The 25,926-nt window shown below is 42.6% G+C and overlaps 1 protein-coding gene and 1 pseudogene across 4 annotated transcripts in view; one reads left to right on the forward strand and one right to left on the reverse strand.

Annotated features, from left to right (window-relative positions):
- Positions 1–2,309: 2,309 nt before the first annotated feature.
- LOC104655835 lies at positions 2,310–3,344 on the reverse strand (annotated as a pseudogene). Its single transcript, XR_747035.2, has one exon. The product of XR_747035.2 is annotated as a haloacid dehalogenase-like hydrolase domain-containing protein 2 pseudogene (transcript).
- A 7,487-nt stretch (positions 3,345–10,831) lies between these two features.
- Positions 10,832–25,926, forward strand: part of DHX35 (DEAH-box helicase 35) — a 79,886-nt gene continuing 64,791 nt past the window's right edge. For 2 of the 3 annotated variants that reach the window (XR_747036.2, XR_004052795.1), the window contains exons 1-3: positions 10,859–10,915; positions 17,861–17,994; positions 20,942–21,034. Coding sequence is in view for 1 of the 3 variants with exons in the window: in XM_010355357.2 (XP_010353659.1) it covers positions 10,876–10,915; positions 17,861–17,994; positions 20,942–21,034 (267 nt within the window). In the remaining 2 variants the exon portion in view is untranslated. Of the gene's footprint in view, positions 10,916–17,860; positions 17,995–20,941; positions 21,035–25,926 lie in introns of all 3 variants that reach the window. The other variant, XM_010355357.2, reaches the window with a different exon arrangement.

The following is a 25,926-nucleotide window of genomic DNA, read 5'->3' on the forward strand; positions in this document are numbered from 1 at the left end:
AACTACTTTTTGTTTATCTCTTTAGAGTATCTGTGTTCTTAGCATTAAATAAATATAAACTTGTGTTTCTGTACTTTTTTCCCCCTTCTCTGACACTTTTCTCTTTAAATCTGGGAATATGTCACAAATAAATGCATCTAATAGATAATAGGTATATAGGTATCTATATCTGAAGGTTTTTAAAATAGTGTCAGGGTGAGGAAGAAGTAGATGATCCAAACTATAGAAGGGAAAACAGATCCACTTAACCTTCGTTAGCATCATGAATATTGATGTTACTTTATAGTTTGAGTGAGGAAACTGGCCAGAAATAGCAGGCCTTTGCACATGCTCTGCCTTTTCTCTTTCCAAAGAAGAAGCCTGAGCTATTTCGGTAGGTCCTTGGTACTTTGGTACTCTGTTTGTCTACCAAAGGAGGCCTTAGTGTGTGTTCCTATATTCATTCCCAGTATTAACTCTGGTGGCCCCATGGGCCTCATTTCATCAGCTGGGTGTATTGACAGTGATTTACAATCTAATATCCTAGAGTAGGGGCAAAAGAGGACACTGACAATTATCCAGGTTTCCTGGTCCAGTGGCAGGCAATGTAACTGGTTTCTACACCCTGCTAATCAGGATTGGTATGGCTGTGGAATCCTGTTTTTGTTTCATTCTCATGGACAGACAAAAGGGAAGAGAGTTAAATAATGGCTTCATCCCTCTCCTGACTTAGCTACAGCAAACAAGATCTACAGCAGGGAAAGGCATCTGCCACATAAACTGCTGATGCACTTGGATCACGAGTGCCCCTACACTCACGCCTGTGCCAGGACTCCCTTAGGATGGTCAGGTTATTTACTGGGTTAGTGCTGTAATCTGTGGCTGTAAAGCAAATGTAAGGAAATTGATCCATGTCTCCTTAGAAGCAACTCTGAGCTAAGCCTGGAGTAAACATATTGTTACTTGAAATCATCTTGCAGACTTAGGTCACTTCATATGTGTCATCTTTGATCTTTGCAGCAATATAGCAGAGAGCTATGCAGGTTAGATAGCTGTTATTACCAATTTTCAGATGAAACTGAGGCTCTGATTAAGTAGCATATTCAAGATGGCATGGCTTGTAAATGGTGACACAAGAATTTAAACACAGGTTTCTAGATTCTAAGTGCAGTACTCTATTATACAACTATTTCTTTCTTTTTTTTTTCACCAAACTACCATTTATTTAGCTTTGTTCCCTCCCATCCAAGACTGCTGATCTCTAAACAAGCATCAAAACCCGAAGCTCATTAACATCAGAGTGAGCTTCAATAAGATGAACACTACAATGATGTACAATTACATCCAATAATTCAATGCCCAAGAGCCCTGTAAAACTATTGCAAGGCCCAGGATTGTCACAGTATGCAAATACACTAGGAAAATCATTACCTGTTTAGTCCCCTTCATTTTGGTGGGTTTAACATGAGAATAATAATCCATGCTACAAGACGAGATTTCATTTTACAGCTGTGGTAACCAAGTACATAAAAGCTTGAATCTGTCCCAATAGCTTCTAAAAATTTTTTCCCATAGTGTCAGAGGCAAAAATAATGAAATCTTGCAAATGTACAGTTAATAGGACCCTAGTGGACACTAACTTCAAAAATGCATGGTCTATAAGACATTACAAGGCTTGATTCTAGTTTCTGCACTGCTCCTGTTAATAACAATGTCTAATTAAAACATCTGTAAAATACTGATAAGTTTTAATTTTACATAAAATTTCCAAAACAACTGTTACACAGTATAATAGGTATCTGCAATGAATAGGTTATTAATGGAAGTATTATTTTAAATTAAAATCTGGTTCTAAATTTAATTAGTCATCTCTGGCTAATGAAGAGAAAAAAAAGTCACCCATGCTGGGAATACAGTAGAAAACTTAGTTTTCAACGTCTATTAAAGCAAATTCACTGTATCACTTGGGCTAAAGGACAATTCTCTTTGTTACTTTCTGTCTTCTCCATTTGGCACATCTGATGGATTTCACAGTTGAACTCAATATTAGAACTACAGCCTAATGCACCTTTTAATACATTACTTTGTAATTTAAAAACCACCATTCAACTTTCTTCACAGTCTGAAATCCCCCCTCCCTATTTTCCAGTGAGGAGACAGCAAACAACACTCTTCCCTGTGGTAGCTTCTCCCTCCCAGCCCTGCCTAACCTGATGAATATTTTAAAAGGAATGGCACAAAATCTCAGCTTTCCCTTTCTTTGGGTCTCATCTTCAGTTACAAAATAAAAGAGATTAGCAAGGCTTACTGGCTGGCCGCAATTCAATACCTTTCTAATTAACGCACAACAAAAGAGGGTTAAAAAGCGATCAGCACTGACTGGTGTGTGTCTACCGATGCTGGCACTGAGTTGGTCAGGGATTCATTCCAGACAATAAGAAGCTGCGTTTCAAGTTGCTTCAGACGCACACATTGCTTCACAACAGGTGCTGCAGAATGTGGTCCACAGCATGAGGGAAACTCTCACAAGTAAAATAAGGAGGTGGTTTAATTTTTTCTTCATCTGATGCTCGGTATTTCCCAGTCTTTACTAAGATGCCCAGCATGCCAACATCCTGAGCCCCACCAACATCATCCCTGCAATCATCTCCTATCATGACAGCCTCCTCAGGTTCACAGCCAGTGCCTCGCAGTGCTTCCAAAAAGAACGTCTTCTCTGGTTTCCCCATGACTGTGGCTTTGGTATCTGTGGCATACTCTAAAGCAGTCACAAATGGTCCAGGCCCCAGGGCTAAGCCATCTTTCCTCTTGTAATACCTGGCTTTGTGGATTGCTATCAGAGGTGCTCCATCCAGGAGTAACCGGAATGCTTGATTCAGAATTTGATAATGAAAATGTTCTGGTGCCAATCCTATGACCACAGCATTAGGATCACTTGTTTGTATTCCTTTGAAATCAGGTAATGCCCGATCATCAACTAGCAGCATGGGTCTGACTTGTTTCTGCTCTAGTAAACTTCTGGCTGCAGTCAGAGATGTGAATATTTCATTTTCAGAGATAACAAATTCCAATTTTCTCAACCTTTCCAACAGGTGTTGCTTGCTCTCTTTGGTCGTATTGGTCACAAACCTAATGATTACAGAAGCACCACATAACCTTTTAAGAGCTTCCTGTGCGCCTGGCACAGCTGCATCTTCAATGTGAAGTGTGCCACTGAGATCTACCAAAACAGCTTCTAATGCACGGCGTGCTGCCATCCTTCATTCCCCACACTCCGTACGCCGTCCTCAGGAAAGGCCCCCGCTAATGGCAAAACCAGCCAGCCACACTGGCCGCAGGTTCCTCTCAGCCGGGATAAAAAGCCCCGCAGCCAACTATTTCTTTACATGGAGTATGGAGGCAGGAGAGAGTGTACCTTGAGAAATGGCAGTTACTGCAATGGTGAATGGAAAATTAAAACAGCCTCATTAACAAATGTAAGTACAAAGTCCTAATCTGTAATAATTCTTTTTGTTTGTTTTTGAAACAGTCTTGTTTTGGTGCTCAGGCTGGAGCTCAGTGGCACAATCACAGCTCACTTTTTTGTTTTTTTTTTTTTGCAAAGGCGGAGTCTCACTATGGTGCCTAGGCTGCTCTTAAACTCCTGGGCTCAAGTGATCCTCTTGCCTCAGTCCCTCAAAGTGCTGGGATTACAGGCATGAGCTACTGCACCCAGCTTGTGATAATGTATTTTAATGCAGTTTGAAATTTTAACTCAATGTTCTAGGGAACTATTAATAGGATTACATAACAAAGGTTCTGTGTTTAGTGTGAGAAACTGGGCCAAATAAATTTAAACAAGGTTCTTTAATGCAGGACTATTCAGAGTTCTGAAGTAATGATCACAGTGAATTTCTCAGAACAGGGCAGGTATATGGCCTACCACAAACTTACCTGACCACAGAGTGCTCTTTTTGTGGAGCAGGACTCAAAATCTTTATTCTCTGAGAGTGTGGCCAACAATTAGAAATAAGAGCAAGAGATACATGGAGTCCCAAGAAAATGACTCAGTCTCTCAGAGTAAGCAAAGTTTTTCTGGAGTCGAGTCCAGAAAGTATCATTTATAGGGCAGAGTTTTTCAAAGTGAGATCTGAGGACCACCTGCATCAGTCTTGGGGTGTTTGGGTGCTTGCATTTAAAATGCTGATTACTGGTTCCACTCTCAGGGGAGCCGGGGGTGAGTATGGCAGCCTATGTAGTTCAAAAATATTTGTTATCCCTCCCTGGGAGAAAATTATATTCCTCTGTCTACTGTCAGATTTGGCCATCGCAGACTTAGCTGTAAATATTTCAGCATATATATCTAAAAGATAACTGTTTTAGAAAACATAACCAGGGCCAGGCGTGGCAGCTCATGCCTGTAATCCCAGCACTTTGAGAGGCCGAGGCGGGCAGATCACGAGGTCAGGAGTTCAAGACCAGCCTGGCCAACATAGTGAACCCCGTCTTTACTAAAAATACAAAAATTAGCCGGGCATGGTGGTGTGTGCCTGTAGTCCCAGCTACTCGGGAGGCTGAGGCAGGAGAACGGTGTGAACCTGGGAGATGGAGGTGGTGGTGAGCACTCCAGCCTGGGTGACAGACCGAGACTCCATTTCAAAAAACAACAAAAAAGAAAACATAACCACTCTACCACTGTCACACCTAAACAACTTTGATAAAAACTTATCAAATAAACATTCAGTGTTTAAATTCAGTTGTCTAATTTTTTTCCCCCGATGGTTTGTTTGAATTAGAGGTTGATCCATGCAGGGTTGACATTCTCCTATTAAACTTAAAGGAATCAACTGAAGAGGTGGCCGGCCACCCCACCTTTGTAGGCAGTTGGGCTGGGGAGTATCTGTCGTTTACTTACGGGACTTAAAGTGACTGACAAGAAAAGCTAGGGTACAAGGTTGTGTAAATGAAAAGTTACATAAAGGAAACCCAAGAGTGAGGGATGCAAAGTGGAGTCTGGAATGAGGCTTGAAGAGCACACCATGACATACACACCTATTTCATGAGGCCACACGTTTAAGCTTTTCAATAGTGAAGACAGAGAAACCTGGTCAGATACACCATTCGCAGTGTCCTGAAGATTAAAGTAAATCCAGATACAGAAAGGACAATTATTCCCCATGGTGGCATGTGCCTGTAGTCCTAGGTATTTGGAGGGCTGAGGCGGGAGAATGGCTTGAGCCAGGAAGGACGAGGCAGTAGTAAGCTGTGATGGCACCACTGCCCTCCAGCCTGGGTGACAGAGTGAGACCCTATCTCTAAAACAACAAAATTGTTCCGGGCGCTAAGATGAGAATTTCTTTCAAGGATCGTTTTCTAAAAATGATACTTATAAAAATGACATTCTGGTAATCACATTCCAATAATAAACAATGACAGATACTCTGAGGCATGCCCATACCCTGAACTCTGCAGGGGCAGTTGTCTGAAGCAATAAATGAGGTGAATATATTCAGGTGTATTCTGTGACCATGGACTACATACCTTATGTTGAATATGTTTAGATCAACATTGTTAGGCTAAGTTTACACACACACCTAGATGTATGCCCCAGTTTGCCTGGCAGAGTTCCAGTTGGTGCCTCTTATCCCCAAGTCCCATCTGGTTAACACCTCCTTTTATTCTCAAAAGTGTCCCAGTTTGAACATTAAAGTATATAGTCGTCCTATACAGAAAGCACCTCGCAGACCTAAGGAGGCCATCCCCAATTCACCCAACTTCACAGAATTGTGTGTCCCTCAGGCCAAAGAGACAGAGGCTCCTCTGGCTGCCGAATCCTTTCCAGTGGATCTTTCCACAACTCCGTACCCGAATCTTTGAAGCTGCATCAGCACTTGTGCTTATGGTAATAACTGTGTGAACGTGATCATTTGTGTGCAAACCAACAAACCAGACAGGTTTACATATGTTACAACAAGTTGTGGAAGACCGCACTTTAGACTCTCGGGAAAATCCTGATATAATGCAATTTAGTAAAGCAATTCTGCAAAGGACCACCACTTTTCAGTCTGGGGGATGGCTGCCTCTCATCTAGCTTGATGGTGGCAACCAAAGCGCAGTTAGTGTTTTTCTTAGGAAGCTAAAAGTTGTAGCAAGTGGATACATGGGTGGTTGCAATGGACATCTATTATTTTTGCTTCATTCATTCAATCATTCATCCTCTGGTAATCTCACCCTCAGATTTCCCTCTGAGGAAAGTTCTGTTTCCAACTCTCAGTCCACGTGGTTCTGCTGAAGCTGACCTAACCTGACCCTGGATGTGGAATGTGGGACCAAGGCCTAAGTCAATTAGTACATTAGATTCCCTGGCTTAGTGATTGATTTAGGGATGGATACATGGCCTGTCAGGAATACTTTGCCAAGGAATTTTGGAAAGAGGTTTAATGCTTAAGAGGATGTGGTGGCTAAAACTGGCATGGCCACTTTGTTACCATGTTACACCTGAATCAGCAGAAGGTGGATCAATATGATCAGAAAGAATCCTGACGCAGCTGCGTCTCAAGTCAGAACTACTCTTGGATTTTATTTTATTTTATTTTATTTTATATTCTATTCTATTCTATTCTATTCTATTCTATTCTATTCTATTCTATTCTATTCTATTCTATTCTATTCTATTATTTTATTTTTGAGACAGAGTCTCGCTCTGTGCCCAGGCTAGAGTGCAGCAGCACGATCTCAGCTCACTGCAAGCTCCGCCTCCCGGGTTCACGCCATTCTCCTGCCTCAGCCTCCTGAGTAGCTGGGACTACAGGTGCCGCTACCACGCCCGGCTAATTTTTTTTTTTTTTTTTTTTTTTTTTGTATTTTTAGTAGAGACGGGGTTTCACCGTGTTAGCCAGGATGGTCTGGATCTCCTGACCTCGTGATCCGCCCGCCCTGGCCTCCCAAAGTGCTGGGATTACAGGCGTGAGCCATCATGCCCGGCCTTATTTTTATTTTTTATTTTTTTTGGAGACAGAGTTTCACTCTGTCTGGAGAGCAATGGTGTGATCTCAGCTTACTGCAACTTCTGACTCCCGGGTTCAAGCAATTCTCCTGCCTCAGCCTCCCGAGTAGCTAGGATTACAGGCGTGCACCACCATGCCTGGCTAATTTTTTTGGTATTATTAGTAGAGACTGGCTTTCACCATGTTGGCCAAGATGGTCTCGAACTCCTGACCTCAGGTGATCCACCTGCCTCAGCCTCCCAAAGTGCTGGGATTATAGGTGTGAGCCACTGTGCCAAGCCAGACTTTTTAGTTTACATGAGCCATTTCTGCTTAAGAGAGGTTGAGTTGGATTTTCTATCACTTATATCCATAAACGTCTTAACTGATATAAAAATGAAAACCCTAAATTCTATGCCTTCCTGAACATGATCAATGGGTTTAGTCTGGAAATATTTCCAAGCAAAAAATACCCTTTATCATAGGCACAGAAAAACTTCCATATTGTAATATGATTTTGAGGAACATTATCTTTCTTGGAAAGCTTATCATTTGGAAGTTGCAAAATACACCTTTATGTAACAAAATGATTACACTTTTATGGAATTGTTGGCAATGAACTAGATAAATTCTGGATGCCATCTCAAGAAATATCAGTTTTAATTTTAGGGCTGTTATTTTAGCCCATTCTTTCTGAAAATAATTAGGAAGACTAAGAATCTGTTGAGACCATTCCTAATTTGTGGAAATAAAACCACAACATCAACATGTAAGTTACTACTTAAGTGTTTTCTCTAACAGAAGTCTGTGTAGGCAAAATAACCCCTTGGGGAGAGTTGGACTTTGAGAACTTTCTAAGGCAGATGAACTAATTTTCTTCTAGGAGAGTGTAGCTCTAATGATTTTAAAAGGCACATGTGGTTGAGCAAACACTGGCCTGGGAATTAGAAAGCCCGAGTTCTAGTTTTAATTCTGATACTAAATTAACTCATTGATTCTGACCAAGTCCTTTTAACTTCCATGTACCTCACTTTCCTGTAAGACAAGAAATTCAGGTGAGGTGTTAAGTATGGTCTCCTCCAGCTTTAAAATTATGATCCACGAGACCAGCCTGGCCAACACGGGGAAACTCCATCTCTACTAAAAATACAAAAATTAGCCGGGCGTGGTGGTGCGTGCCTGTAGTCCCAGCTACTCGGGAGGCTGAGGCAAGAGAATCACTTGAACCCGGGGGCGGGGAGGTTGCAGTGAGATGAGATCTCACCACTGCACGCCAGCCTAGGCAACAGAGCAAGACTCCATCTGAAAAAGAAAAAAGATGATGATCCAATAATACAGGCATGGCCAATTTACCATATCTTCATAAACAGGAAGGTTTCATTATATGAGTAATAGATAAGTTATTTTATTTTTTTTTAAATATTTTTTGAGAAGGAGTCTCACTCTGTCACCCAGGCTGGAGCGCAGTGGTGGATCTCTGCTCATTGCAACCTCTGCCTTCCGTGTTCAACCGATTCTCCTGCCTCATCCTCCCAAGTGGCTGGGATTACAGGTACGTATCACCACACCCGGCTAATTTTTTTGTATTTCTAGTAGGGACAGAATTTCGCCATGTTGGCCAGGCTGGTCTCGAACTCTTACCTCAGTTGATCTGCCTACCTCGGACTCCCAAAGTGCTGGGATTACAGGTGTGAGCCACCGTGCCCGGCCATGAAATAATCTTAAAAGTGGCATTTATTTCATTTTGCCTTATATTCATGTATAAACCTTGGTTTCCATATTTGGGCTGTTAGTAAAAATAAGACAAAAATTAAACAAGGAAAAATCAATGTCATGAAGAACTAAAACTAAACCTAAAGCATGATGTTTATCTATACATTACTCAATAGGCACTTGTTATTGGGCTACGAATGTGAATGTGACATGGTCCTCGTCCTCAGTATTCCCTGTGTAATAATGGCGGCAGGTAAACTACAGGTCAACTAAAACTAAGCCTAAAGCATGATGTTTATCTATACGTTACTCAACAGGCACTTGTTATTGGGCTACGAAAGTGACATGGTCCTCGTCGTCAGTAAGTTCCCTGTGTAATAGTGGCGGCAGGTAAACTACAGGTCACTTTTCTCACAAAAGCGAGAATACAGGTTCCTAGACTACAAGAGGAATGTTTAAGTTGGATAGATAATTTAGAGCTGGCCCTTTAAGGTATAATTTAAAGGATGGATGGAGAATTCTAGGCAGAGGGATTAACAGGTATTGAGTCCCTATATTAATTACTATAAAGATAAATCAAAGGAGATTATTTGTTAAATGAACCTATGCAAGTAAATTCAGATTTTTTCCCCCTGGTGGATTCGCTGTTTGAGTTGAGGTAATGAGAGCTAACATTGATTCAGTGCCTGCTATGTTTTGCACTGTTAGGTACTCTACATGTTATCTCATTTAATACCTCTTTAAACCTCATTTACAACTAAAATTAAATGACAGCTAGGAGCTAGGAAATGGCAAAGTTAGGATTCCAAGTCTGGACTGGCTGTCCACAAAAGCCCTTGCTCTTGCCGTAATGATGCCACTTATTTCAAAGAATTCAGGCCGGGCGCGGTGGCTCAAGCCTGTAATCCCAGCACTTTGGGAGGCCGAGACGGGCGGATCACGAGGTCAGGAGTTTGAGACCATCCTGGCTAACACGGTGAAAACCCGTCTCTACTAAAAAATACAAAAAGCTAGCCGGGCGAAGTGGCGGGCGCCTGTAGTCCCAGCCACTCGGGAGGCTGAGGCAGGAGAATGGCGTGAACCCGGGAGGCGGAGCTTGCAGTGAGCTGAGATCCGGCCACTGCACTCCAGCCCGGGCGACAGAGCAAGACTCCGTCTCAAAAAAAAAAAAAAAAAGAATTCAAAATTTTCTTCACAGCTTTAAAAATGCATAGATTCTGAAGCCTCTCACTTCCAATTAGTTGCCTACCTAGAAAGTCATTTCCTCCACTTGAGCTCATCACCCTTAGCGCTCCTTTGGATTACTGTAATTTTTTTTCTTTGACCTCACCTTTCCTCGGATGGATTAGTCTTTCCCAAATTTGTTAATCCTAAGAATTCAGGAGCTTCTTAAAATGCAGGTTCCCAGGCTATGCTCCAAGACATCGATTAAGAATTGGATCGAGGCCTAGAATCTGTGTTTTCAACAAGCATTTGACTCAAGGGCATCACATTGGAGGAAGCACTGAGGTAGTGGACTACCTTAATGTATCTACCCACTTTTAGTCTCTTCTTCCAACCCATTCGCTCCACCCCACCCCCAGTCCGTTTTTCCGTTTTTTCCTCACGGTCCCTGAAGACTTCCATATCATTTCACATTGTTTTATTTGTGGCACTGTGCTGCAGTACCTGGGCCCACAGCAGGCGCCCAATATTTACTGACAAATCCAACCCATGAGGTAGTTCCTATTACTACCCTTCAATTTGAAATTGAGAATAAAACAGAAGTCGCCAAGTTGGGGTAGCTGGTAACATCAGTATTTCCTATTCCAGAAAGCACTGCTTCAACGCCCACTGCGTGCAAGGTTCCACTCTCGGGCCAACAGTCCTCTCCCAAAGCCTGTTCTTTCCAAGTGTGCAGCCGCCATCCAGGCCACGCCACGCTCCTAGGTGACCTGCAGCACCGACCCTCCACGTTAAAGAGGGAAGCAGAAGAGCGCGCCTTTTTCTCCAAAATGGCTGAGCAGGGTCACGTGGGCTCGGGGGCGGGGCTGGTGCGCTCGCCAGAACGGGGCGGTGGGTCACGTGGTTCAGACGGGGGGCGGTAGCCATCGGGGCGTGGCCGTCACACGGCCCGATGCGCCTGGGCAGCGGCTCTTCCGGGGCCACGCCCCCCGGGCCCTGGGGGCCTAGCGCACGGCGGTGGGGTGGAGCCAGCCTCGTGACCTTTTACCCCAGCATGGCTGCGCCCGCGGGACCAGTGAAGTTCTGGCGACCCGGTAAGGCCTTTGGTGGAACGCTGGGCAGATGCGGCGGCCTGACTTCGGTTTTGGCGCCGCAGCCGGCGCCCTGGGGCCAGCAGACCTGCTCGCAGGCCTGACCTCGGCGAGCTGGGCGCTGCCGCTTCTGCGCGGGGGGGACTCTGGCTCAGGCTCCCCAGTGGTCCCAAGGGATTCGGGGGTGTCCCCTAGCGTGAGCAGAAACTCTCTGTGACCTTGTTTAAGTGGTCCAGCCTCCTCGGGCCTCGTCTTCCTCGTTACTGATGCTTGTCCTGCCCACCCCGCGAGATGGGGAGTACTAAAGCTCCTCCTCGTGTCTCGTTACCGCCATGGGGTTGCGTTGGGGCCCGACAGACAATGCTGCTCGCTGCTCAGGGCTTGCAAGCCCAAGTTATGGAGTCAGACTGTCCGGGTTCGAATTTTCGTCTCTGCCTTGTAGTAGTAGGGTGACCTTGGGCGAGTAACTTAACGCCTCTGAGCCATGACCTCTTTTTACCTGGAAAGTGGGCAGAATAACAACTTCTATCCTGTGGGCTTAGAAGACAAGCACAACGCGTTGTCAGACTTAGAATAAATGCTCAAAAAAAGGGAGAGTGTGTTATTTTCTTTTAGGATAATTGTTGCCCACTCCGAATGTCTACTAGAAAAGGGAACACTCCTTCATATTGGCTGCCAGCCACTTCCTCTCTTACAAACTAACACGAATCACAATCACAAAATGCTTTGCTTGTTTTGTCTTGATATTTACTCATTAATCAGGTTTTTATTGAATGTGTATATGCCAGACCATACTAGATGCATTACTTCCTCTCTGCAATCAGTTTCTTGTAAAAAACAAAAGTTTTTCAGTTACAGCTACCAGCTTGATTTTTTTCCACCACCTGCACCCCTGCAGGTCTGGATGTGCAAAGTATATTGCAGCAAAAATGAAATGACACCAAGAATGTAATATAAGGAAAGCTTTTAATTTTTCAGTGGTTCCCTGAAATTCTGACCATGCATATGTTGATGTGAGAGATAAACCCAAGCAAGAGGTATGTTTAATGCTTTTTAAAAATTTGTAGTTGGTCACTTGACAGTTTTGTGATTCAGCATTTCAAGTCATCAGCCAATTATCCATCCTGAGTTTTACTTGCATCCGAAAACTAGGAACTTACTAAGTAATGAATACTTTTAATTTGTTCACACTTTTAGTAACAGGTGAAAGTGGTAGGTATAATAAAGAACTTAATGAACTGTTTGAAATCAGACCGGAGTACTATTTTGGTTAAAGCACGTGGAATTACTCTAAGAGTTCTATTTCATTATTTTAGTTCATCCATTGAGGGTACACTTATTGAAAACCTAATCCTGTGTTCAGGAGACAAATATAGATGCTCAGGGCTCTGCTCTCAAGTTATGCTCTCTCTCTTAATTGAATATAAAGTAAGATGTCCTCTAGAAGAGATTTTACAATGAGGCAGAGTAAAGTGGTGGTAAAGATGAGCTCCAGAGTCAGACTGCAGTGCCCATTGTGTCTGCCACTTACTAAGTTGATGACTTGATAGTCTCTTAAATTCTCAAAGTCTCAGTTACTCCATCTGTAAATTGGGTGTAATACCTACCCACAGTGTTGTTGTGAGGATTAAATGAAAATAACACACAAAAGGATCTTGGCACTAGATAGGTTACTATTATAATTATATGGAAGTATGGAAGAGAGAGGGAAACTTGAATGTATGGATAAGAAATACTTCATTAAGGTGGTATTTTTGGGGTGAACATTAAAGGATGAAAGGTTTTGTTTCATAGAGAAATGGAACTCAAAGCAAAGGGTGCAGCATGAACAAAGGCAGAATGGAATTTGTGCCTTTAGAATGTCCAGAAAGCCAAAATAACAGAGCAGTGTGGTGGTGTTAAGTGCTAGGGTATATTTTGGGGTGTGACAGGAGATGAAGCTAGAAAAGTAGGTAGGGGCCTCATTGTGAAAGGTCTTCATGACAAGTTAAAACATTTAGACTTCACTTTTTTTTGTTTTCTTTCTTTTGTTTTCTTTCTTTTCTTTTCTTTCCTTTCTTTTTTTTGAGACAGAGTCTGGCTCAGCCATCCAGGCTGGAGTGCAGTGGCATAATCTCGGCTCACTGCAACCTCCACCACCCGGGTTCAAGCGATTCTCCTGCCTCAGCCTCCTGAGTAGCTGGGACTACAGGTGTGTGCCACCACACCCAGCTAATTTTTGTATTTTTAATAGAGACAGAGTTTCACCATGTTGGCCAGGATGGTCTTGATCTCTTGACCCCATGATCCACCCACCTTGGCCTCCCAAAGTGTTGGGATTATAGGCATGAGCCACCAGGCCCAGCCCGACTTCACTGTTTTTAAGCAGGAACAAATCAGGTTTACTTTAGAAAGATAACAGAGAAGGTACTACTGAAATCCAGGAGAGATGTTAAAAACCTTAATCCGGCCAGGCGCGGTGGCTCAGGCATGTAATCCCAGCACTTTGGGAGGCCGAGGCGGGCGGATCATGAGGTCAGGAGATCGAGACCATCCTGGCTAACATGGTGAAACCCTGTCTCTACTAAAAATACAAAAAAATGAGCCGGGTGTGGTGGGGGCGCCTGTAGTCCCAGCTACTTGGGAGACTGAGGCAGGAGAATGCCGTGAACCTGGGAGGCACAGCTTGCAGTGAGCCGAGATCATGCCACTGCACTCCAGCCTGGGCGACAGAGCAAGACTGTCTCAAAAAAAAAATAAATAAAAATAAAAAAAAACTTTAATTCTGACCTGGGAGCTTAGAGTAGGGGCCTGTTGGAGAGACATTTTAAAGGAAGATGTGAGAGAAGATGAAGTCAATAATGACTCAGATTTCTGGGTTAGGTGACTGTCTAGGTTAGTGATTCTCTAATTTTGCTTTATAGTTGAATCACTTGGGAAACTCTGAAAAGTCCTGATGTCCAGTTGTACCCCACACCAATAAATTAGAACTTTGGAGGGCTAGGAGCCAGGCATCAGTGTTTTTTAAAGTCTCTAAGGAATTCCAGCATGCATCAAAATTTGGGAACCCCTGGTCTATGTAAATTGTGTTGTGATTAGTTGACATGGAAATAGCTTTAGTACACAGTTATTGGGCCCTTGCTTTGTGTTAGTCACTTTCATTTACCCATCTTATTAAACAGTCACAGTATCTCTGTGATGACAATAATACTCTTATTTTAGTGAGGAAATTCAAGATATGAAGTAGGTTGTGGGAAATGCAAGGTGAGAGTCAGGGAGGTGGTTGAAGCTGGATATAAAGCTGGACATTGGAATCATGAACATATCCTGTAGTCCTGAGCCCGTGACTCCTAGTCACAGAGTGTGCAGAGGGTGCATGCACTGGATAGATATGTACAGTGGAGATCTACAGTAGAGCTTACGTATGCTTTCTAAAATAGGGAGCTGTACTCGGGTTCACCTAATTGTTATCATATGGGTTCGGAGTTGCCCAATCTTTTTTTTTTTTCTAAGAAGCCTGATATCCAGATCTGAATGGGAAAATTTTATGTGTTGTTTTAAATGAACGATTTAAAACATTGTAACAATAGCATGTCCGGGGACCTTAAGTGTGGTCTCTACCTTAGGAGTGTGACTTAAAGGCCTTGTATGACTGGCCTGAGAGTTTTCTACAAAAATCTTTTACTTAATTTGCAAGTACATGTGGATCAGAAGGGCCTGCCCATTTTCGTTTGCCCATTTGATAAATATTTCATGATTGTTGACCATGTGCTTGACAAAAACTTTACAACAATAGCTTTTAAGCTTTTTTTGACTTGACCCATGGTAAGGAATATATTGTGTTGTGATCTGGCACACATATATAACCAAAAAAGTTGTTCATAAACAGTGTTCCTTTCTGGAATGTGCTCTGATGCTTTCTATTCTATTTCATTATTTAAAAAGTGCTGGTATGACATACTACATTGATTTCATAACCCGCCATTCAAATTTTTAAAAACCGAGTTAAAGGGAATGTGGGATTGGGGATATCAGCCTTGTTGAGATAGAGAAATGAAGATGTTCATAGTTTGCAAAAGTTATGAAGGTGTTGCTCCCTTAAGCATAGAGCGTACTCTCAAGGAAAGATCAATCATAGGTAGCCACAGAGGGGTGTTTATAGAGGGAAAGCAGCCCTGATGTTCTGGTTTGGTTGAAGGAAGTCTTTTATGAGGAGAAGATACATTGTTTATCAGCTGACATAGCTGTTCTTATAAAAGAGCTTGGCTGGGCGCAGTGGCTCACGCCTGTAATACACTAGCACTTTGGGAGGCCGAGGCGGGTGGATCACCTGAGGTTGGGAATTTGAGAGCAGCCTGGCTAATATGGTGAGGCCCTGTCTCTACTAAAATTACAAAATTAGCTGGGCGTCGTGGTGCGTGCCTGTAATCCCAGCTACTCGGGATACCCAGGCAGGAGAATCGCTTGAACCCGGAAGGCGGAAATTGCAGTGAGCCGGCATCTTGCCATTACACTCCAGCCTGAGCGACAAAGACTCCATCTCCAAAAAAAAAGAGCTTCTAACAGAAGAGATGGATTGGGCTGTAGGTTAGAGACAAGGGAGGAATGTAGTAGTACAAAAGACACGTTGAAATATTAAATATTCCAGAGAGGACATGAAGGTTTAAAACATAGTATGAAAAGGCAGGAATTCAGTACAAAAACAGCAGAAGAGCATAAGGTATTCTTTGTAATTGTTTTCTTGGGTAACAATTACAAGGAATTATGAAGATGTAGTGACAAGAAGGGAAGAAAAGAAAGGAAAGGAAGCCCGCCTTTTTGAGGACAGGCGTTGTTCCAGATCCTGTTCCATCTTTTATCTTGTTGAAAGGAAGGTCAACATTTTGGCAAAAGCAACATAACTGTCCCACTTACCTGATTTTTGGCAGTCTTGAACCTCTGAAACACAACTGTGTTCCTGGAAGTAAATGGAAAAGGGTCAGAGATCTAAAGGGTCAGTGATTCTAAACTTAGCTCTAGGGGTTCTATGGACCCCCAGAATTTTATATTCTGGTAAATTCTGGTGTGTTTTTTAGGAGAGGGAGTTCATAGCCTTTATTAGATTGTTGAAGCAATCTGAGAATCCTAAAAAGTGTAAAAGTAAGTCACTGAGCTGAGTATTCTTGTTCCAAAGCTTCTGTGTTTTCACATAGCATGACAGATTCTGAGTTCAGAAGACCTAGGAAATGATAGTTATTGGTTACTGTCACTGTAGTGCCCCAGCAGGAGGCTGTATAGCATGTGTTTGATCTAGGGAGGATTTTTATTCATTTACAAGGCAGCATACTCCAGTGCTGAACAGTGTGACCTTTTAGAAATTTCTTCCTTACATTGAGTTGAATTCTGAACCCTGTGTCATTTACTTATTACTCCTAGTTCTGTCCTAGGGTTACAGCAGCAAATCAGCATGAAAAGTTATGGAAGCTGATCACGCAATTTAAACTTAGGTTTCTCCTGAGTTTTTTTTTGTTTGAGCTAAAACTGTATGGAACCTTCAACAGGTTTTCAGGATGGGATATGGCTTCTCTGTTCTTCACCGTCATGAGCACCGGTTTGTCATTGTTCTTAGCAAGAAGCTGGGGTGAAGATCTCTTGTTTAATCTGCCCAGCATGGCAGTTTCTGGGAATAGCATTCTTCCATCTATCCACTCCCAATTCCATGGTTGCAATGGGGACTGTCATTTACCACATCACATTCCACTGGCCATGGTTGATTGTATTGGGGTGGGGATTGGACCTAAGCTGGGAGAAGTCAGTCCCTGCCTGTCCAGTGTAAAAGAGCCTCCCCCACCCCCCATTACAACACATACCTGGGACTCCCAGGCCCCTTTATGGTGTCTTTATTTCTCTCCATAGCACTCATGACCACTTAATACACTAAGTTACCTTCCACCGAGAGGAAGAATTAAAAAAGCAAATGAGCTCCGTGAGGGTACGACTGGCATCTGTGTTGTTCACTGTAGTGTTTCCAGTGCTCAGAGCAGTGCCTGGCGTGGAGTGGGCCCTCGGTCCAGCCTTGCTGGTCTTTGCTGGATGAATGATGGATGCTTGGTAGAGGAGTTGTAAGCGTGAACCCTGGCACTGCCGGCAGCCGTGTTTCCAGCTCCTGTAGAGTAGCCAACCTAAGGGGCTGGAAGGAACCTGCAAGAGTTGTCAAGATGAGAGAAGGAGAAAGCCATGGCTGCTTTGAGTGCCCAGTTTCTGTCATCTCTGAGCCTTATTGCCATCCTACAGTAACAGGATTCATCCTTTTACCTCAGCTAATTCCCACTGGGTTTCTTTCACTTCTGTTAAGAATTCAGTAATAACATGGACATGGAGGCCAGAACTAAAGACACTGTACTCTGTAATATACAGTTCTGAGTGGCCAATTTGGAGCCCAGTGGGACTGCCATGTCATTTCTTTTTTCTTTTTTTTTTGGAGACAGAATCTTGCTCTGTCACCCAGGCTGGAGTGCAGTGGTGCGATCTTGGCTCACTGCAACCTCTGACTCCTGGATTCAAGCAATTCTCCTGCCTGAGCCTCCCAAGTAGCTGGGACTACAGGCGCACACCGCCATGCCTGGCTAATTTTTTGTATTTTAGTACCGGTGGGGTTTCACCTTGTTGCCTAGACTGGTCTCGAACCCCTGAGCTCGGGCAATCCGCCTGCCTCAGCTTCCCAAAGTGCTAGGATTACAGGCGTGAGCCACTGCGCCTGAACCTATCTTGTTTGTTTTTGACACTGTGGTGAAGCTTTTAGGGAAGATTTTTGGTTCCTCGTAGGCACTTTTCTGGATGCTTTCATAAAGTTAAAGTTGAATACCTTCGGGTAGTTGGAGATAAAAAGTATTGCTTCTCTTGTATATCTTCGTCTTCAAAAGTTTGTAACCTTAACACCTTTTTCTGTTCATTGCATCAGAGAATCTGAAAAAAACATTTCTGCTGCAGGTACAGAGGGGCCAGGTGTAAGCATCTCTGAAGAGAGACAAAGTCTGACCGAAAACTCTGGGACAACAGTTGTTTTCAACCCTTATGCTGCCCTTTCCATAGAGCAGCAGAGGCAGAAGCTGCCAGTATTCAAGGTACGTCAAATAATCGTGTTCTATCTGTGGGCTTGAATCGTATGTCTGCATTAGCTTTATGCTCACCACTGAAGGGAATGATGTCCTCTTTCTAGAACACAGTGAGCTCGGAGAAACCCTTATCGTAAGGGATGATTTCATACTATGTAATTTTTAGTTAACCGTATAAATCTTGAGAGTTCTTAAGATTTTTTCAGTTGCATCGTACATACTGGGAAACTGGAAGAATTAGAATGACTTTTTTTCCCCCTTTATTTCTTTCAATTACAGACAATTTCAGACATACAGAAAAGTAGAGAAAATAGCAGTTACTTTCTATATAACAGATTACCAACGTATAGCCAACTTTTGCTTTATTTTTAAAGACACTCCTTTAAACAAGTTTACTTGGGAATATGAGGTTGTTTCTGCTGAAGACATCAGTTAGTACTCTGACTTCCTCAGACAGTGACAGGATTTTGGTATGGTTAGTGCTTACCAACTGCACATCTAGACACTCACTTTTATTAGTGCTCATGAAATAGATGCGTACTCAGCTACAAGAGACCAAAGTGCAAACTAGAATTCATTCAGAACGTGTTCATTTATGGCTAGCGATAGTTCTCCACTACAGATGGACACAGTTGATATATACACTTTCTTCCTGTTGGCACATCCACATGGGAAGTCAAATTGTAATCTGGAAGTACAGAGCCAAGACAGGTTACGGAAATGTCATACAGCCCCTGATGAGGGGTGAATTCTCCTTGCTCCACAGGATGCCTCTGGAATGACCTGAGTAGGTGTGGCCACCAGCACCTGTGTCTCTTTCTTTCTCCTGGATGTTGCTGGGTGAAAGTTGCCATGTTCTCTGTCTCTCTGTCTCTCTCTATCTCTGTCTCTCTCTCTGTCAGTAAATCAGACAGGGTCTTCCTATATTGCTCAGACTGGTCATGAACCCCTGGGCTCAAGCAGTTCTCCTGCCTCGGCCTCCCAAAGTGCTGGGATTACAGGTGTGAGCAGCCAACAGATGCCAAGTTCTTATACTCAGGGGGTTCTTTGGCTAGACTGTCCTGATAATTCCTCTTCTATTAATGTGTTCTTTCTCCAAATAGATAGGCAACAGCAGCCTTCTTAATTTAGCCAGATTGCCTTACTTGGAATTTTATGTGGCTCCCAATGTTTTAGTCACATGTGAACTGACTGTCTCTGGGTTTCTTCCTCAAGTGACTAATTCATTCACTATGTATGAATGTTAGCAGGTCTGACTCTCAGGAGATGAGGTGGTAGGTTCAATATTGCTTTCTCACCACTGAGGGACACAGTTTGAGCTGTGATGAAGGGTCTGGACTCTGGAGCTAGACTTCAGGGTTCACACCCAAGCTTCACCATTTATGTGCTTGGTGAAGCACTTCTCCATTCTGAGCTACTTTTCCTTATCTGTGATGTGGGACTAACAGGAGCACCTACCTCATAGGACTGTTATGAGGACCGGATGAGGTCATTCATGCAGAGTATTTAGCAAGATACCTGACATGTAATAAATGCTCAAATACAAGGGAAATTACTGTTTATTAATTCTGGCCTTTTCTTGACTATTCTTTGTCTCCCAACTGTACTTAAAAGATAACATAAATGAAACAGCAAATGAAAAAAAAAAGAAAAGCAACAAGGAGTTGAGAAATGTTGATAAAATTAAAATGGTGAGAAGAAGGGTATACATTATCGATATAAAGCAAAGTAGAGTTTAAGTACAGTTGAGATCTTATAAGATGTTAAAGATAAATCTAGTACTAAACAAGTAGATACGTGTTTGCCCTTAAAAAAATGCAGTTACTGGTGTATTAGTCACACTGTTCTACATCTTACTTCCTTTTCTTAACATGTCTTGTAGATCATCCCATATCAGTACAAATAGATATTTCCCCTTCTTAATAACTACAAATTATTCCATTATTGGAGTATTTTATAACTGATTTAACCAAACTTTTGTTGATCAACATTTAGGCTGTTTGCATTTTTGGCTATTATAAACAACTCTGCAGTGAGTATGCTTGTATTTATGTCTTTGTACACATGTAGTATGTAGTAGTATGTCTATAATTTCTTTTCTTATTTTTTTTTTTTTTTTTTGAGACGGAGTCTCGCTCTGTCACCCAGGCTGGGGCTCAGTGGCCAGATCTCAGCTCACTGCAAGCTCCGCCTCCCGGGTTTACACCATTCTCCTGTCTCAGCCTCCCGAGTAACTGGGACTACAGGCGCCTGCCACCTCGCCTGGCTAGTTTTTTGTATTTTTTAGTAGAGACGGGATTTCACCGTGCACTGTGTTAGCCAGGATGGTCTCGATCTCCTGACCTTGTGATCCGCCCGTCTCGGCCTCCCAAAGTGCTGGGATTACAGGCTTGAGCCACCGCGCCCGGCCTCTTTTCTTATTTTTTTGAGACAGAGTCTCATTCTGTTGCTCAGGCTGGAGTGCAGTGGCATGATGTCTGCTCACTGCAGCCTTCCCCCACTGGGTTCAAGCGATTCTTCTGCCTCAGCATCCTGAGTAGCTGGGATTACAGGCACTTGCCACTGTGCCCAGCTAATTTTTGTATTTTTAGTAGAGACGGGGTTTCACCATGTTGGCCAGGCTGGTCTTGAACTCCTGACCTTGTGATCTACCCCGCTTGGCCTCCCAAAGTGCTGGGATTACAGGCATGAGCCACCCCGCCTGGCCTATAATTTCTTATAAGTGAAAATGTTAAAGGGCATCTGCATGTATTTTGGTGTTACACTTGATTGCAGGTGTATTCGCTCATGCTGAGAGGAACAACAGTACCTGAGAGTTAGAAAAACATTTTGATAGTTCTGTTTAAAATTTACTTTCCTTTGAAAACAGCTCATTTCATAATGTTTCAATATCGTTGTTGTTTAGGTCTTTTGAGACAATGTATGGCTTTTTACAAGGTGTGTTATTCTTTTTCAGCTTAGGAATCATATTTTATACTTGATAGAAAATTATCAGACAGTGGTGATTGTTGGTGAAACGGGATGTGGGAAGAGCACACAGATTCCTCAGGTGAGTACATATTTAATATGTGTCTTTACACTTCGATTTGGCTGGAAGGATTTTGTAACTTGAGAACTCTTTTTACTATCATTTACATTTTTAAGATCTCCTCTCAGGAAATGTTCACTTCAACTAGATATTTTTTTTTTTTTTTTTTTGAGACGGAGTCTCGCTCTGTCACCCAGGCTGGAGTGCAGTGGCCAGATCTCAGCTCACTGCAAGATCCGCCTCCCGGGTTCACGCCATTCTCCTGCCTCAGCCTCCCGAGCAGCTGGGACTACAGGCGCCGCCACCTCGCCCAGCTAGTTTTTTGTATTTTTAGTAGAGACGGGGTTTCACCGTGTTAGCCAGGATGGTTTCGATCTCCTGACCTCGTGATCCGCCCATCTCGGCCTCCCAAAGTGCTGGGATTACAGGCTTGAGCCACCGTGCCCGGCAACTAGATATTTTTAATATTAAACTTTTAGGGCTTATAATTTCTTTGGTGAGTACTAAAGTAATAGTTTGTCTTCAATTTATTATAATTCCAAAATAGTAATGGAATAGCCATCCTCTGAAAGTTACAATGGAGACTTATTCAAAGATGTGTAATACAGAGTTTTTATCCTTAAATAGTTATAGTTGAAGTGGTTGGGTAAAATGAATATTGCTATAGTTGTAAATAAAAGTTGGTCATTATAGAATTATGCAGTGCTATGGAAGAACCCTTACTTACTAGGAAAAATCCTAAGTGGTGTGGATAGGAGTAGAAAGAAGGATCAAGAAAGGCCTTGTAAAGGAATTGGCATTTGAATTTGACCTCGAATTATCAGTGGGAGCTGACTGAGAAGATATTCCAAGCCAGTGAATATTGTGGTTAGAGATACTGGGGTGGAGAAGTATAGGGTGAGTTCAGAGTATGCCTTAAGAACCTTAACTTGAAGAGTGAAGGCTGACCGAGTTTGAGAGACTTTGCAGGTTCTTCTTTCATTTTTTAATATTAATTTTCTTGAAGTATGAAATATATGTAGAAATATATGTAGAAAAATACCTATATCATAATTGTACACCTTGATATGTTTCTGCAAGTGGAATACATCTGTGTTACTAGCACCCAGATCAAGAGACAGAACATTACCAAAACCCCAAGAACTCTTCTTCTGTGTCCTGTTCTGGTCTCTAACTGCCCTCTCTGCTTACCCCTGTAATCATGAACACAAAGATAGCTCTTATTCTGGCTACTAACCTCATAAATTAGTTTTGCCTATTTTTTAAATTTTGTAAAGGAGTAATATAGCTTCTTTTGTCCAACATTATGTGTGAGTCTTCCTTGTTGTTGAATTAGTTGCAGTTTGTTCATTCTCATTGCTGCATAGCAGGGTTCAGCAAGTCACAGCCAGTGGGCCAGATGCAGCCCACTGCCTGTTTTGTAGAGAAATCTTTACTGGCACACAGCCACACCTACTTGTTGATACATTGCCGGTGACTGCTTTCAGGCTACCACACAGGGTGAACAGTTTTGACAGAGACCCTACGATCCTCAAACCTAAAAATGTACCATCTGGCCCTTTACAGAAATGTGAAATGTACTGTTAACCCCTGCTAGTTAGTATTCCACTATATGAGTATTCCATGGTTTGTTTATTTTTCCTATTGTTACTGACATTTGAGTCATTCCCAGTTTTTAGTTATGGATCGTGCTGCTGTGAACATTCATGTGCTTGTCTTTGGTGAACATACGTGCACATTCTCCTGCTGGGCTCTACTTAAGAGTAGCATTGCTGGATCCTGTGTTCAACTTTAGTAAATACTGTCTAAGATATTCACAGTGGTTGTGTCCTTGTAGGGTTTGCAAGCAAGTGAGCAACATGATAAGCTGAGTTTTAGATAAATGATTGTATTGAGATATAAGGTGACTTAGGAACTGGAGGAGGCAGGCCATAGAAAGCTATTGCAGTGGTCTGGAGAAGGGTGGTGTAACGGGGTCCTCAACCAAGAGCTGATAGTGGGATAATCTGATAAGGATAGGGAGGAGAACAATTTTAGCGTTAGGGTCTGTAGATACTAGAAACTTAGGTTGGTGCTTTTGCACCGATCTAATACATGGATATTTGTGATGACAAAGGGGAGGGGACAAAGGTGCACACTGACTGACCATGACTTGCTGCCTTGGCGAACAGTGCTAATATTAAATGTGATAGTACAGTAAAGATTTTTTTTGGCCGGGCACAGTAGCTCAAGCCTATAATCCCAGCACTTTGGGAGGCCGAGACGGGCGGATCACGAGGTCAGGAGATCGAGACCATCCTGGCTAACACGGTGAAACCCCGTCTCTACTAAAAAATACAAAAAAAACTAGCCGGGCGTGGTGGCGGGTGCCTGTAGTCCCAGCTACTCGGGAGGCTGAGGCAGGAGAATGGTGTAAACCCAGGAGGCGGAGCTTGCAGTGAGCTGAGATCCGGCCACTGCACTCCAGCTGGGGTGACAGAGCGAGACTCCATCTCAAAAAAAAAAAAAAAAAAAAAAAAAAAAAAAAAAAAAAAATTTTGAGGGGAAATTAACTTGTTTGCTTTTAAACAGATTTATTTTTTCCTATATTATTGATGGCCTTTGATGACATTATTAGCAGGAAGATTGGAATGGGAATCTGAAGCTTGGTGGAGGTCAGATGTAGAAAGTGTGGACATAGGGATTGAACATTCTGATACATGCAGGAAGGAGATGGAACAGAAATAACTGAGAAGAGGATTAAGGACAAAGTCCTAGGAGCATCAACATTTAGGAGTCAGGAGCAGAAAGGAGATAGAATGGCAGCCAGGGAAATGGCAGAGGAACGAGGAGACTGTTCATGGTTAGAGAAAGCAAAGAAAGAGTGAGGTTTCTGGAGAGGTGGGTAGGTGGCAGGTGCAGCCAACAGAGCGGCCAGGGAGCAGGAGAACTGGTTCGGTCCTGAGTTGTTCATCTTGGAGACAGCACGTCCAGTGGTAGGGTTTTAGGGTTAAGGGTGTCTAAGGGGAAGATGATAAAAATCCCTTTGCATTTTTGAGTATGTTAGTGATGTATTGTTGACTGCCTGGTCCAGACTTGCGGTCATGCCAACATCTGTGTAGGTCTTCTTTTTTGTCTGCTCCCCAACTCCATTCTCAATAATGGGTTTATTAATAGGTTGGGACCCAGATATAGTTATTTTTTAAAAGTTTCTCAATAGACAGCTAGGAAAAGGTAGACAGAGGAGAATGACCTAGTGAAGGACAATTTGAAATGCATACAGGAGAAGAAATGGTGGCCTAGAGGAAAAAGATAAACATATATGCAGATGGAATTGAGAGCCTAGTAAGTTACTCATTTCTTACAGGAAGAAACGGGACAAAGGTTAAATTACTGTGTGATTGTCATTTAGAGAGTAATATAACAATAATATAACAGCTAATAACAGTAGTAAGTGCTGCATAAAGTGATTTTACACATGTTGATCTGTTTAACCCTCAATGACCCTATGAAGCAAACACCATTGTTGTCTTCATTTTATAGGTGAGGACACTGTAGAGAGTAGTGAGGTTATGGAATATAGAACAGAGGTAAAAGGCCACATGATGTTCCAGAATTGTTTGGGAATTAGTCTGTGATGTTATGTAGTCACCTTAGGATAAACTATATTCTGGTAACAAAGAACCTGAAAATCTCAGTGGCTTAAAAGCACAAAGGTTTATTTCTTGCTCATACTATGTGGTTATCTTGGGTTGGCTTCGAGATTCTATCACATCATCATTGGGCCTTAGGCTGATGGTACTGCTCTTGTGAGGGACTTGTTGGTCTTGTGGTAGATGGCAGAATCATCAGATAGCTCTTAAAACTTCTGACCGAAAGTGGCCCTTCTGCTCACATTTCATTGGTCAAAGCAAGTTATATGGCCAGGCCTGATGGCAACGGGGTGGCAGCATATATAATCCTCCCATAGGAATGGGTGGCAGGTATTTAGAACAATGATAAATATATCACAGTGATTTGACCATTTACCCCTGTAAGGTTTAGCTGCCAGGGAACAGAGAGGGCCTGCTGTGTTACTAAGTCCAGGGAAAACTGGTGGGAAGGAGAAAGAGGAGGGATGAGGATCTAGGCTGGGTAATGTGGGCAAACAAAGGTAGTTTTTTTTCTTTTAATTTTAAGATTTGAATTTTTTATTTTTTATTTTTTTATTTTTTTATTTTTATTTTTTTTTTTGAGACGGAGTCTTGCTCTGCCACCAAGGCTGGAGTGCAGTGGCCGGCTCTCAGCTCACTGCAAGCTCCGCCTCCCGGGTTCACGCCATTCTCCTGTCTCAGCCTCCCGAGTAGTTGGGACTACAGGCGCCCGCCTCGTCGCCCGGCTAGTTTTTTGTATTTTTTAGTAGAGACGGGGTTTCACCGTGTTAGCCAGGATGGTCTCGATCTCCTGACCTCGTGATCCGCCCGTCTCGGCCTCCCAAAGTGCTGGGATTACAGGCTTGAGCCACCGCGCCCGGCCGAATTTTTTATTATTTTTGAACATTAATAGGTTCACATGGTTTTAAATTCAAAAGGCACAAAGGGCCATAAAAAGATTTCCTTCTGCCCTGTCTTCCTGGTACTCATTTCCTTTGTGCAGTTATAATCAATATTATCAGTTGTTTGGTAGAAATTTTTTCATGCATTTACAGAGAAGTGAGTGTGTGTGTGTGTGTATGCACATATATGCCCTATTTTAAACATGAAACATCTATACATGTTTTAGTATGCCTTGTCTTTTTTTTTTTTTTACTTATTCTTTCATTTTTTAAAAAAGCTGTTTTGAATTGACATAATAACGATGCATATTTATGGGATTTAGTGTAATGTTTTGATATGTGTATATGTTATATAATGATCAAATCAGGGTCATTAGCATATCCATCACCTCAAATATTT

The sequence above is a fragment of the Rhinopithecus roxellana genome, chromosome 13 (genome assembly GCF_007565055.1).
Source record: "Rhinopithecus roxellana isolate Shanxi Qingling chromosome 13, ASM756505v1, whole genome shotgun sequence".
Taxonomy (NCBI): Eukaryota; Metazoa; Chordata; class Mammalia; order Primates; family Cercopithecidae; genus Rhinopithecus; species Rhinopithecus roxellana.